The sequence below is a fragment of the Coregonus lavaretus genome (genome assembly GCF_964263955.1).
Source record: "Coregonus lavaretus genome assembly, chromosome: 26".
Taxonomy (NCBI): Eukaryota; Metazoa; Chordata; class Actinopteri; order Salmoniformes; family Salmonidae; genus Coregonus; species Coregonus lavaretus.
In genome coordinates this window covers 36,136,676-36,150,055 of record NC_140013.1, presented here as the reverse complement: position 1 = coordinate 36,150,055, position 13,380 = coordinate 36,136,676, and the positions used below count along the sequence as shown (strand labels likewise).

General features: G+C 43.2%; 1 protein-coding gene across 1 annotated transcript in view; it reads left to right on the top strand.

The window, feature by feature from the left end:
- Positions 1-10,739, top strand: part of LOC311102016 (glutamate receptor 4-like) — a gene marked incomplete at its 5' end in the record, with an annotated part of 129,655 nt that extends 118,916 nt beyond the window's left edge. Inside the window, 5 exons of the mRNA XM_084143237.1 lie at positions 1,109-1,337; positions 4,430-4,677; positions 7,336-7,494; positions 8,135-8,249; positions 9,239-10,739. Coding sequence (XP_083999363.1) covers positions 1,109-1,337; positions 4,430-4,677; positions 7,336-7,494; positions 8,135-8,249; positions 9,239-9,484 — 997 coding nt within the window. The 3' untranslated portion in view covers positions 9,485-10,739. The remainder of the gene's footprint in view (positions 1-1,108; positions 1,338-4,429; positions 4,678-7,335; positions 7,495-8,134; positions 8,250-9,238) is intronic.
- Positions 10,740-13,380: the final 2,641 nt, after the last annotated feature.

Genomic DNA, 13,380 nt, shown 5'->3' with positions numbered 1-13,380 from the left:
AGCAACACGTAGCGTGCAGACAGAAACATAGGACAAGCAACACGTAGCGTGCAGACAGAGAAACATAGGACAAGCAACACGTAGCACGCAGACAGCGCAACATAGGACAAGCAACACGTAGCACGCAGACAGAGCAATAGCACAAAAAGAAACAAAACAAAATACATAAATGCAACAAAATGTTTACACACCCCACAAGCTACAGACAACAGATAGCATGGAAAGCAGCAATAAAAACAGCTAGGGATTATGTTCACAAGTCTGATTGGCCTTTATCCATGTCTTGTCTGTAGTTACCAATATAAACAAACAGGGAAATGCAGATAAGACTCAACAGTGTGTGTGATCAAAGGTACAAGGTCTTTGTAGACAACTGCACAGCCAGGCCAATAATTGACATAACATACACTCTCACATATCGTGTTGCTCTAATGCAATAAAGGTTCAAGTGGAATGGAGTAAATATAGCCACAGGTTTACAGAAGGGTATTACATGGAAGCTGAGAGGGATTTGTTGGATTTGAAAGCAACACTTGCTGTTGTTTCCTGCTCTCTGTTTGAATAGAAAGGCCCGCCCTCTCCCCTTTAAAGAAGAATCAAAGCTTCCCTCTTTTTTTACTCTCTCTCTCGCTCTCTCGTTCTCTCTCTCTTTCTCTCTCGCTCTCTCTCGCTCCCTCTCCCTCCCTCATGTTATGTTACCTTTTGTTCTGGTGGTGGTTGAATTGATGTTGAATTGGTTTGAATGTTAATTGCTTTAACTGTGTTGTTGCTCTCACTGTGGTGCCAATGAAGCAAAGCATATTTGAACTCTCTGGAATTCAATTTAGAGAGCCTCAATATACTGTGTCTCGGTGCACTCTTTGAAAAAAAGGTGCTATCTAGAACCTTAAAGGGTTATTTGGCTCTCCCCATAGGATAACCAATTGAATAACTATTTTTGGTTCCAGGTAGAACCCTTTTGGTTCCAGATAGAACTTTTGGTTGCAGATAGAATTTTTCTACCTTTTATCTATGATTTTCCCTCTCTTTTCTCTTTTCCCTCACCCCCTCTTTCTTTTCCTCCTTCTCCCTCTCCTCTCCTCTCCTCTCTCCCTCCCCCCTGTCTCAGGTCTCTGTCGGGGCGTATAGTGGGGGGCGTGTCTCTGTCGGGGCGTATAGTGGGGGGCGTGTGGTGGTTCTTCACTCTCATCATCATCTCGTCCTACACGGCCAACCTGGCAGCTTTCCTCACAGTGGAGAGGATGGTGTCGCCCATAGAGAGTGCTGAGGACCTGGCCAAGCAGACGGAGATCGCCTATGGAACACTGGACTCAGGCTCCACCAAGGAGTTCTTCAGGGTGAGTACACACACACACACACACACACACACACACACACAAACACACAAACAAGGACACAGACGTGTGTGTGTGTGTGTGTGTGTGTGTGTGTGTGTGTATGTGTGTGTGTGCGTGTGTGTGTATGTGAATAGTTAGGGCCTGGCAGTAGCAGACAGAGTGTGCATCTGTGAGCAGCGTTAACATCATCAACATAACGAGCAAGCTGGAATCTGTGGAGGGTGAAGAAGCTATTTACTCTGAGAGGGATTTACCACCATTCATTGTGTGTGTGTGTGTGTGTGTGTGTGTGTGTGTGTGTGTGTGTGTGTGTGTGTGTGTGTGTGTGTGTGTGTGTGTGTGTGTGTGTGTGTGTGTGTGTGTGTGTGTGTGTGTGTGTGTGTGTGGGTGCGTGTGCATGTGCGCGCGCATGTCTGTGTGTGTGTGTGAGTGCGTGCATTCATATGTATTTTTCACCACTGATTTCATAAAGCCTGAAGGTAAGCTTATGATGGTCACTACATTGAAATTACGGCATTGTTTGGCCTGGCAGACAGAAAAAGAAGGAGAAAGAGAGAGAGAGAGAGAGAGAGACAGACAGAGAGAGTGAGAGAGACAGAGAGAGAGAGCGAGAGAGAGAGAGAGAGTGGGGGGGCGAGAGAGGCTCGCTGGTTCGACGAAAGTCACTGACATTATTATGGGATAGATGTCTGTCACACCCAAGCAAATCCCGGCGAGGCACACACACACATACACCGACCTCTCTACTCCAGGCTGTAGCTCATTGGCTAAGGCTGAGGCTTATCGTGTCCTAAAGGAGAGAGATAATAACACTTTATAATGGAGAGAGAGAGAATAACACTTCATAACGGAGAGAGAGAATAACACTTCATAATGGAGAGAGAATAACACTTCATAACGGAGAGAGATGGAATAACATTTAATAATGGAGAGAGAGAATAACACTTCATAACGGAGCGAGAGAATAACACTTCATAACGGACAGAGAGAATAACACTTCATAACGGAGAGAGAGAATAACACTTCATAACGGAGAGAGAGCAGAATAACACTTCATAACGGAGAGAGAGAATAACACTTCATAACGGAGAGAGAGAGAATAACACTTCATAACGGAGAGAGAGAATAACACTTCATAATAGAGAGAGGGAATAACACTTCATAATGGAGAGAGAGAATAACACTTCATAATGGAGAAAGAGAATAGCACTTCATAACTGAGAGAGGGAATAACACTTCATAACTTAGAGAGGGAATAACACTTTACAACGGAGAGAGAATAACACATCATAACGGAGAGAGGTAATAACACTTCGTAACAGAGAGAGAGAGAATAACACATCATAACGGAGAGAGGTAATAACACTTCGTAACAGAGAGAGAGAGAATAACACTTCATAACGGAGAGAGAAAATAACACTTCATAGCGGAGAGAGAGGAAATAACACTTCATAATGGAGAGAGATAATAACACTTCATTACGGAGAGAGAGAATTTCACTTCATAACGGAGAGAGAAAATAACACTTCATAACGGAGAGAGAGAAAAACACTTAATAACAGAGAGAGGAAATAACACTTCATAGCGGAGAGAGAGAATAACACTACATAACGGACAGAGAGGGAATAACACTTCATAATGGAGTGAGACAATAACACTTCACAACGGAGAGAGAGAATTACACTTCATAATGGAGAGAGAAAATAACACTTCATAACGGACAGAGAGAAAAACACTTCATAACGGAGAGAGTGAATAACACTTCATAATGGAGAGAGGGAATAACACTTCATAACGGAGAGAGAGAATAACACTTCATAAGGTAGAGAGGGAATAACACTTCATAATGGAGAGAGAGAATAACACTTCATAAAGTAGAGAGAGAATAACACTTCATAACGGAGAGAGGGGAAAACACTACATAACGCAGAGAGGGAATAACACTTCATAACGGAGAGAGGGAATAACACTTCATAACGGAGAGCGAGAGAATATCACTTCATAACGTTGAGAGGGAATAACACTTCATAACGGAGAGAGGGAATAATACTTCATAACGGAGCGAGAGAATAACACTTCATAACGGAGAGAGAATAACACTTAATAACTGAGAGAGAGAATAACATTTCATAACGGAGAGAGAGAATAACACTTCATAACGGAGAGAAGGAATAACACTTCATAACGGAGAGAGAGAATAACACTTCATAAGGTAGAGCGGGAATAACACTTCATAACGGAGAGAGAGAATAACACTTCATAACGGAGAGAGAGAATAACACTTCATAACGGAGAGAGATGGAATAACACTTCATAATGGTGAGAGGGAATAACACTTCATAATGGAGAGAGAGAATAACACTTCATAACGGAGAGAGAATAAGACTTCATAACGAAGAGAGAAAATAACACTTCATAACGGAGAGAGAGGGAAATAATACATGATAAAAACAAGGGAGTAATGACAGTTGTGGAGAATGACAGTTTGTTCCCCAGCTTGTTATTTTCATTCTTCACTACACACACAGACACACACACACACACACACACACACACACACACACACACACACACACACACACACACACACACACACACACATACATTCACACACATATACACACACACACACACACACACACACACACACACTGCAGCACACTAAGATCAAGCATAAAGTTGTGTGTTAACAACAGGGTCTGTTTAGAGACAGACAGAATCACTCCCTGTCTTCACAGAGACAACAGCACCACTCCAAAACCCCACAGCTGTAGCATGATACCAAACACTGACAGACTCATGTCCTACAATATTTCACTGTTCACTAGCAGTTGGTTTCATGCTTTTCTAATTTTCCACGCTGCTTAGATCATTTCTCATTCTGTCACTACATTCTAATGAATGCCCTGTGAACAGCAGCTGCAGACGACCATAAATATTTCAGGATCAATGGTCATTGCAGCTGTGAGGACATATAATTCAGCTTCACACATCAGATGGATGGATGGATAGATGGATGAATGAATGGATGGATGGATAACTAACCCTAACGCTAACCTCTAACCCCTTCTCTCTGCCCTTCCTTCTCTCAGAGGTCAAAGATCGCGGTATATGAGAAGATGTGGTCCTATATGAAGTCTGCTGAGCCTTCTGTCTTCGCTAAGACCACAGCGGAGGGTGTGGCTCGCGTCCGCAAGTCCAAAGGAAAGTACGCTTTCCTCCTGGAGTCCACCATGAATGAGTACACGGAACAACGCAAGCCCTGCGACACGATGAAAGTTGGAGGCAACCTGGACTCCAAGGGATATGGTATCGCCACACCTAAAGGCTCACTGCTAAGGTGGGTGGAGTAGTATAACGATGGTAGTCCCCAACTCAACTGTTGTTATGGTATTCCACCTACCCTGGTGTGCCTTTTATATGGATCACTTAATAGTGTATTTGTCTGGTCTATGTCTGCTGCTTTTTCTCTCTCTCGCTCTCTCGCTCTCTCTGTTACTTTCTTTCTCTGCCTCTCTTGCTCTCGCTCCCTCGCTGTCTCCCTCTCCCTCTCTCTCTCTCTCTCTGTCTATGTTGTGTTAAGTTATTTAGTGCCTGTTAGTTCCATTGCTCTGTTGTATTGCTGTCTGTCCGTCTATCCATCCATCCCTCTCTCTCCATCTCTCTTCTTTCACTCACTCTTTCTCTTCACAGGGCCACCGATCAGGTAATCTGTCCACTCGTTTGTCATCTTGATTGTCTCATTCCTTCATTCTCAGACATAGTGTGTAGTGTAGATACTATCTGTTTTTGGACTGAGGCTGATTGTGATTGAAGTTACTAACAGTGATGCCGTGGGGAGGGGCGGAGCACCTTGGCGTTGCCATGACTCCCAGAGTCACCTGGGGGAATTTATAGACACACAGGAAACAGGATGTTGAAGGGCCTGACCAACGGGGGGAACAAAAAGCAGAAAACTATCAAATTATTTCATAACACCCCAAAATACAGATCAAATCAATCAAATCAATCAAAATAAACAAATTCCCACAATCCAATTCATTGATGATGCCCTGAAACACGAAAATCCATATATTTGTAGTATGTGTGTGTGTGTGTGTGTGTTTTGGACCAAGAGGAGTCCCATCTATAGCAGCATGACTACTGACACCATTTTCTATAACTTCCCCCTGTGCACCGTGCAAAGAAGTCCTCCCACTCCCCTGCGCCTTTACCAGGGTTCCTTTACCACTCAGATAAATGAAGGTTTTCTATTTTAGAGGGAAAAGTGACAGCCAGTGGATGATAGTCCCCACCTGGCCCCCTTACTATTCTGGGACTATTGACTGCTGTCTCTGGCTTCTCCTTATCATCAGAAAACCTACGGGAGAGCGCACGTCAGGCGAGAGCCCCTGCTCACGGCAAGCCATTCAAAGCACCGATTTGACATGATGATGATGATTTTGATAAAGATTATTAGTAGTAGTAAGATATGTAGTTAATAATATATGTAGTTAATTCATATGATAATAATTATTTTCCATGTATGGGAGATGTCTACATAGCATCATTCTTTTTCCCCTACCCTTCTTATGATGGTGATTTTTTCCATGGCTTGCAGCCCACCCAGGAGAACTCTCTCTCACTCTCTCTCTAGCCTCTGAGCCAAGGGGTAGCACAGTGTACAATACCACAATCATGACTGTCTGTCTGACTCTCTGTTTGTCTGTCTGTCTGTCTGTCTGTCTGTCTGTCTGTCTGTCTGACTCTCTCTCTGTCTGTCTGTCTGACTTTCTCTCTGTCTGTCTGTCTGTCTGACTGTCTGTCTGTCTGTCTGTCTGTCTGTCTGTCTGTCTGTCTGTCTGTCTGTCTGTCTGTCTGTCTGTCTGTCTGTCTGTCTGTCTGTCTGTCTGTCTGTCTGTCTGTCTGTCTGTCTGTCTGTCCATCTGTCTTTCTGTCATACACAACCAGATAGATCAGAACACTGTTACATTCTCCACAGATCTTTTTTATTAGAGAGACAAGCTGTCAACCAACCCAAATTCAAAAATCTGTCGATGTGCTCTTGAGCATGGCTCCTAACCCTATTGTCACATACACCCTATCTGGTGTATGTGACAATAAAACAGGAGAGAGAAGAGAGAGAGGAGAGAGGAGGGAAGAGAGAAGAGAGGGAAGAGAGGAGAGAGAAGAGAGGAGAGAGAGAAGAGAGAGGGGTGAAAAAATTGAGGCGAGAGAAGAGCGAGAGGAGAGAGTGCAGAGAGAGAGAGGAGAGAGGAGGGAGAAGAGAGGGAAGAGAGGGAGAAGAGAGAAGAGGGAGGAGGGAGAAGAGAGGAGAGGGAGGAGGGAGAGGAGAGAGAAAGGAGAGAGAGGTGAAAAAAGAGTGGGAACAGAGGATAGATTGAGGAGAGAGAAAAGAGAGAGAAGAGAGAGTGGAGAGTGGAGATTGAAGGTGTGTTATTTTAGCCCTCTGTGTCCGTGGTCCATTTTTGGAGGTCATTTCCCCTCAGGGTGTGAGATGGAGACCTGCAGGGGAGGAGGACAGGAGCGGCAGTGACCAGAACACCAGCAGCAGGGTATTAGCTCCGTGTCAGTAGGGGACTAAGATAGGCTTTAACACAACATTTAACCAGGGCTCCACCACTCCCCTTTACCCGCCCTGCTGCACATCATTCAGACAATAGCCTTTATCTATGCCTGGTAAAGGTGGACTGAATGAAAGGGGTTTGGGCTATTTGGCTCTCTCTATAGGCTCTATATGTTGATTTAGCTACAGCAAACTGGCATAACCATTCTAAAGGTGGGGTTTCAATATTGCAAAGATATCTTTATAATAAGGGGGGATGTAAAAGCTGGAAGAGAGAGAGAGAAAGAGAGAGGGTTGTCTGGAGGGTTGTGTGAGTCCACTAATCTGATGCCTTCCAGCCAATCACCGGTGTTCCTTTTCCTCATTCCATTGGCTCATCATTGGCTGATACTCCATCCCTCCTCTGACCAACTATGTTTTATCCCTCTGAAGAAATGCGGTCAACCTGGCCGTGTTAAAACTCAACGAGCAGGGCCTGTTGGACAAATTGAAAAATAAATGGTGGTACGACAAGGGAGAGTGTGGCAGCGGGGGAGGGGACTCAAAGGTTAGCCTCTCTGTCTCCGACCGCGGTTCAACCGTGTTCGGGAAGTAATGCGAGCATCTGCCCCGGCCACACAGATCAGTGATGAACATGACCACATCGCCCCGCCCACTTCGACTAACCTCGGTCTGAAACATGGGAGGAAAGAAGGAGAGGAGGGGAGTGATGGAGAGAGATAGGAGAGAAATTACTGTCAAAGCAGGAATATTGGCCCTCTAGTGGATGCTCTGAAGAGAGGAGTGTGGACTAGAAGACTGTCAGAACATAGAGGGAGAGATAGAGAGGAGGATGGTGGGATGAAATAGAGAGATTATGTACTTTATGTTTTGATGTACTTTATTGTTTGCTGCCTTTTAAATTCCTTTTCATATCTCTTACCCAGTGTGAGCAGGCCCTGCCAATAGTCCTGTGTTCACAGTAATTGCCTCTGCTTGTGTAGCACCGGCTGGGGCAGTATGGGCGCGTTACCTGAAGTGATGCAGGGGGGTCCCACTCATATGTCTGTAGCTCGCTTAGCCCTCGCCCCCCAGTCACCCAACGAGCATACACACATGTACTCAGTGGGACCCAGACTGGGTCACTTTTACCAAGCAGTACCATTGATGTGACAGTTCTGACTGTATGTGACCTAATAACATAAAATAACATGGACCTATGATGTTATTTATGTTATTTTTACACGCCAAGAACCCCGGTAAACCTTGCGGTTTTGAAACTGAGTGAAGCAGGAGTCTTAGACAAACTGAAAAACAAATGGTGGTACGATAAGGGCGAGTGTGGACCCAAGGACTCGGGAAGTAAGGTCAGTGTCGCGGGCAGAGTGGGGGACCAAACACCCTCACTGTGTGACAGACAGGAACGCCTCCAGATTAGCCTGGAGACTAGGATTAGCATTAGAATTAGCATCAGTTAAATCTAAATAATCTAATGATAAAATTTGATTGATTTACTGTTGAATACCTTTCTATTTATATCACTGCAGGTTTTCTGCCTATGCCACATCTGCCTTTATAATGTGATTTCAAAATAAAAAAATTATGATACTGCATAAATTCTGGAAAATGTGTTAAGGCCTTAATAATAATGGGCTTAATCTCATACCATTCAGTTTACTATTCTCTGGGTTACTCTGGGTAAAAGAAAAGTCAAAGAGTGGAGAGGTTCTTTGAAACATAATGAGTTTTATGAAACTACAGATAATCTTAGAACATTTAAGACGTCCTTAAACACATCAGATGTCTTTAGAAGAACACTTGAGAGATTCTTAGAAGATCAGAGAACTCCTAAGAATGCCAGTGAAGTTTTTAAAATACTAGGGACCTTCACCAAGAGTGTCTGAATAGAATACTTTATCATCACTCATCCAAAAGCCTGACCAATACGATGACTGAACATATTTTAATTGTTACAGTGTACTAGTCATCCTCGACTTAATACTTAATACTTGTAGCAATATTAAAATGTTTCTTTACTTAAATTGTAGTCATGCAGTAGTAGTAGATATGTAGTAAATGTAGTAGTACTGTCATAGTAGTAATAATAGTTGTAGTGTATGCACTAGTAGATTATAAGCTTTAATGATGGTAGTAGTAGAAATGCTTACCCTAGCAGACTAGTCATAGTAGTGGTAGGGGCTGTTGTTGATAGCACAAGTAGACGTTATTGTGCTAAAAAATAAAGAACTAAGACTTAGTCATGATGTTGATGAAACTCTAAAGCTGCCTGTTCTGTGTCTCACTAGCACCACTGTCTCTCTCTCTCTAACCCTGTGCTCTCCGTCCCTCCTCCCAGGACAAGTCCTCCCAGGCCCTGAGCCTGAGCAACGTGGCCGGGGTCTTCTACATCCTGGTGGGGGGTCTGGGCCTGGCCATGCTGGTGGCCCTGGTCGAGTTCTGCTACAAGTCGCGCGCCGAGGCCAAGCGCATGAAGGTGGACCTTAGCCCCCCTCACTGCCCCAGCCCCTCTCCCAGCACCCAGAATTTAGCCACTTATAGAGAGGGGTACAACGTATACGGCTCCGAGGGGGTCAAGATATAGGGGTAGGACTTAGGGTCTCCTATAGGTGGGCTGGTGTGAAGTTTCGTGTGCGTGTAGCCTCTAGCAACAGCAGACCAGTGTTGTGACTGTGGTGAAGCATTGTGGAACCAATGTGCTTATGTTCTTTCCCTTTTTTCTGTTGTGACAGCTTCTTATGTTTCAGTTTTAGTTTGTTTTTCTAATCGTTGATGTATAGCGCTTCACCCCAGAGCATTCTGGGGGCAGGTGGCAGATTGGTTCCATCGTCTTTGGCTGCAGATGATGATGATGATGTTATACACCTGCATTCTGTCTATACTCCGTACACTACACATACAGCACATAAGACATTAGAGCACATCTCCTGTCCTCAAGGCCCGCAGTATCTGCTGGTTTTAACACTGTTCTAACAAGTGACTGATTTAGACCTTGGTAAGCAGGTAAACATTGATTGACCAGTTAGGTACCAGACCAGGGAGAACAGAAAACCAGCAGGACTGCTTCACTGGAGGACTGGCGTTTTACAGACAAGTTAAGTCCCCTGTCAGAGTTATAGAATTCTAGATGCCCAAACATCCCAAATGAGGTAGAGTTAGAGAAGAATCCACTCAAATCAACACTTTATAGAGGATGTCTGCTTTTTGATGTTAACCCTAAAAGTGACAACATATTTTTGGCTTAAAAGCACCAACAGAGATCATTTTTCACCCCAAATTGGTAATGATTGCAAAGAGACACTGTCTGTCTAGCAGATTTTTTTTATTAACCTTTTGTAACACAATTAAATGGTTTAAATTTCCCAAAATATTTTTTTTAAATATTTTGATACATTTCACCCATAGCCATTTGTTTGAAAGAAATTATGTCATTCATTCAAAGTAGTTGTGTTTCTGTGATACTCAGTGGCTGAGAAATTGCCGATTGAGCTAATCTGTCATACCGGTACGACCTAAGATGGCCACCGATATGGGCGAATTAGGCGATAAGGGCGCCGGTGCCATCAGACTTTTAGTTCCAATTGTATCTGAAAGATGAGACTCTCGATCTGGAATAGAGACATTGACTGGAAGCTAAATATGTATTTAAATTGTTGAGTCATTTTTTTGTTGTAGTGGCTGCCATGCCCACCAGGGGCCAAATCTGGAGTGTCTCCATATCTATATATCTTCAGGGTACATACAGTGCATTCGGAAAGACCCCTTCCCTTTTTCCACATTTTGTTATGTTACAGCCTTATTCTAAAATGGATACAATTTTACTCATCAATCTACACACAATACCCCATAATGACAAAGTGAAAATAGGTTTTTAGAAATTTTTGCAAATGTATATATAATAAAAAACAGATACTTTATTTACATAAGTATTCAGACCATTTGCTATGAGACTCAAAATTGAGCTCAGGTGCATGCTGTTTCCATTGATCATCCTTGAGATGTTTCTATAACTTGAATGGTGTTCACCTGCGGTAAATTAAATTAATTGGACATGATTGGAAAAGGCACACACCTGTATATATAAGGTCCCACAGTTGACAGTGCATGTCCGAGCAAAAACCAAGCCATGAGGTCAAAGGTGTCACGATTTAAACTGAATATGAACCCAAATGCAGACAACTAAACCGAGCCAGAGAAGGTTTAACAGGTTTATTTCAAAGTTAAATTGTCCAGGTTTCCAAAAATAGGGGAAGAGCAAGTCCAGGTCTACAGGGAGGGTAACAGATCCAGGGTTCTGAGCAGGAGTGGTACCGTAACGTCCTAGTGTCCGTGGTGAGTCCAAATGTGAGGTCCAGTAGTGGAAAGCAGGATGGTGGTGGCAGGAGTGAAGCGGAGGCAGGAGTCAGGTTCCAATAATCTGTGGCACAGGAGAAATATAAATAGAACAGGCCAAAAACACAAAGAGCGAAAACAAGCAGGTTGAGTCAGCAGCGAGACTAACATGGTCGTCTTGACTATGATCTGACGATGAGTGGCAAGTTTGACCGGGTCTTTAAGGCTGAGGTGATTATGGTGAATGAGCTGCAGCTGGAACCCTGACTCCCGCACACCAGACTTCACTCCTGCAATCAAGAACAGACAGAGGGGAGGGGGAGAGCAGAGAGAGAGAGCTACCTAGCAGCAGTAGGCCTAACAAAAGGAATTGTCCGAGACAGGATTGTGTCAAAGCACAGATCTGGGGAAGGGTACCAAAACATTTCTGCAGCATTGAAGGTCCCCAAGAACACAGTGGCCTCCATCATTTTTAAATGGAAGAAGTTTGGAACCACCAAGACTCTTCCTAGAGCTGGCTGCCCGGCCAAACGGAACAATCGGGAAAGAAGGGCCTTGGTCAGGGAGGTTAATTGAAATGCATTCCAGGTGACTACGTCATGAAGCTGGTTGAGAGAATGCCAAGAGTGTGCAAAGCTGTCATCAAGGCAAAGGGTGGCTATTTGAAGAATCTCAAATATAAAATATATTTTGATTTGTTTAACACTTTTTTGGTTACTACATGATTCCATATGTGTTATTTCATCGTTTTGATATCTTCACTATTATTCTACAATGTAGAAAATAGTAAAAATAAAGAACAACCCGTGAATGAGTAGGTGTTCTAAAACTTTTGACCGGTAGTGTATGTAAATGTGATATTTTTAAAAATATATTTTTAATACATTTGCTACATTTTCTAAAAACCAGTTTTTGCTTTGTCATTATGGGGTATTGTGTGTAGATTAATTTCCAAAGGAAACATTAGGAACATTGTATATCAATGAGTAGTGTGTTCCTATAAAGTGTTGCCTGAGACAAAACAGGAGTCAGTCAGTCTCTCTCTATAATTCTAAATCTGTGAAACACCCCTCACTTCCCCTTTTCCTCCAAAACCTCACCTTACAAAACCTCATCTTACTGTACAAATCCTCACCTTACAAAACAAATTCTCACCTTACTGTGCAAAACCTCAACTTACTGTGCAAAATCTCACCTTACTGTGCAAATCCTCAACTTACTGTACAAAACCTCACCTCACAAAACAAATCCTCAACTTACTGTACAAAACCTCACCTTCCATGTTTTTAAACCAAGACCCCAGAAATGCATGATCACTTTGAAATGCAGATGTCTAACCCAAATGTATTTGAAACGTATCCTGAGCATCTGTCTGTTTGTTGTTGCCTGCCTTTTTTATAGAATGTTAGTTTAAGTAGTCATATACAGGGAACTGCGAAAATAAAAGAAACACCAACATAAAGTGTCTTAATAGGGCGTTGAGCCACAGCGAGCCGCCAGAAAACCTTAAATGCACCTTGGCGTAGATCCTGCAAGTGTCTGGAAGGGATGCGACACCATTCTTCCACGAGAAATTCCATCATTTGCTGTTTTGTTGATGGTGGTGTAAAACTCTGTCTCAGGCACCACTCCAGAATCTCCCATAAGTGTTAAATTCGGATGAGATCTTTAAACCCCCTATGCTCCTTTGAGACCCCTCTTTCAAAGTCACTGAGATCTCTTCTTCTAGCCATGGTAGCCAAAATAATGGGCAACTGGGAATTTAACTGCTTCATTAACTCAGGAACCACACCTTTGTGGAAGCACCTGCTTTCAATATATACTGAACAAAAATATAAACGCAACATTTAAAGTGTTGGTCCCATGTTTCATAAGCTGAAATAAAAGATCCCAGAAATGTCTCTCAAATGTTATGAACATATTTGTTTACATCCCTGTTAGTGAGCATTTCTCCTTTGCGAAGATGATTTATCCACCTGACAGGTGTAGCATATCAGGAAGCTGATTAAACATCATGATCATTACACAGGTGCACCTTGTGCTGGGGACAATAAAAGGCCACTCTAAAATGTGCAGTTTTGTCACATAACACAATGCCACAGATGTCTCAAGTTTTGTGGGAGCGTGCAAATTGCATGCTGACTGCAG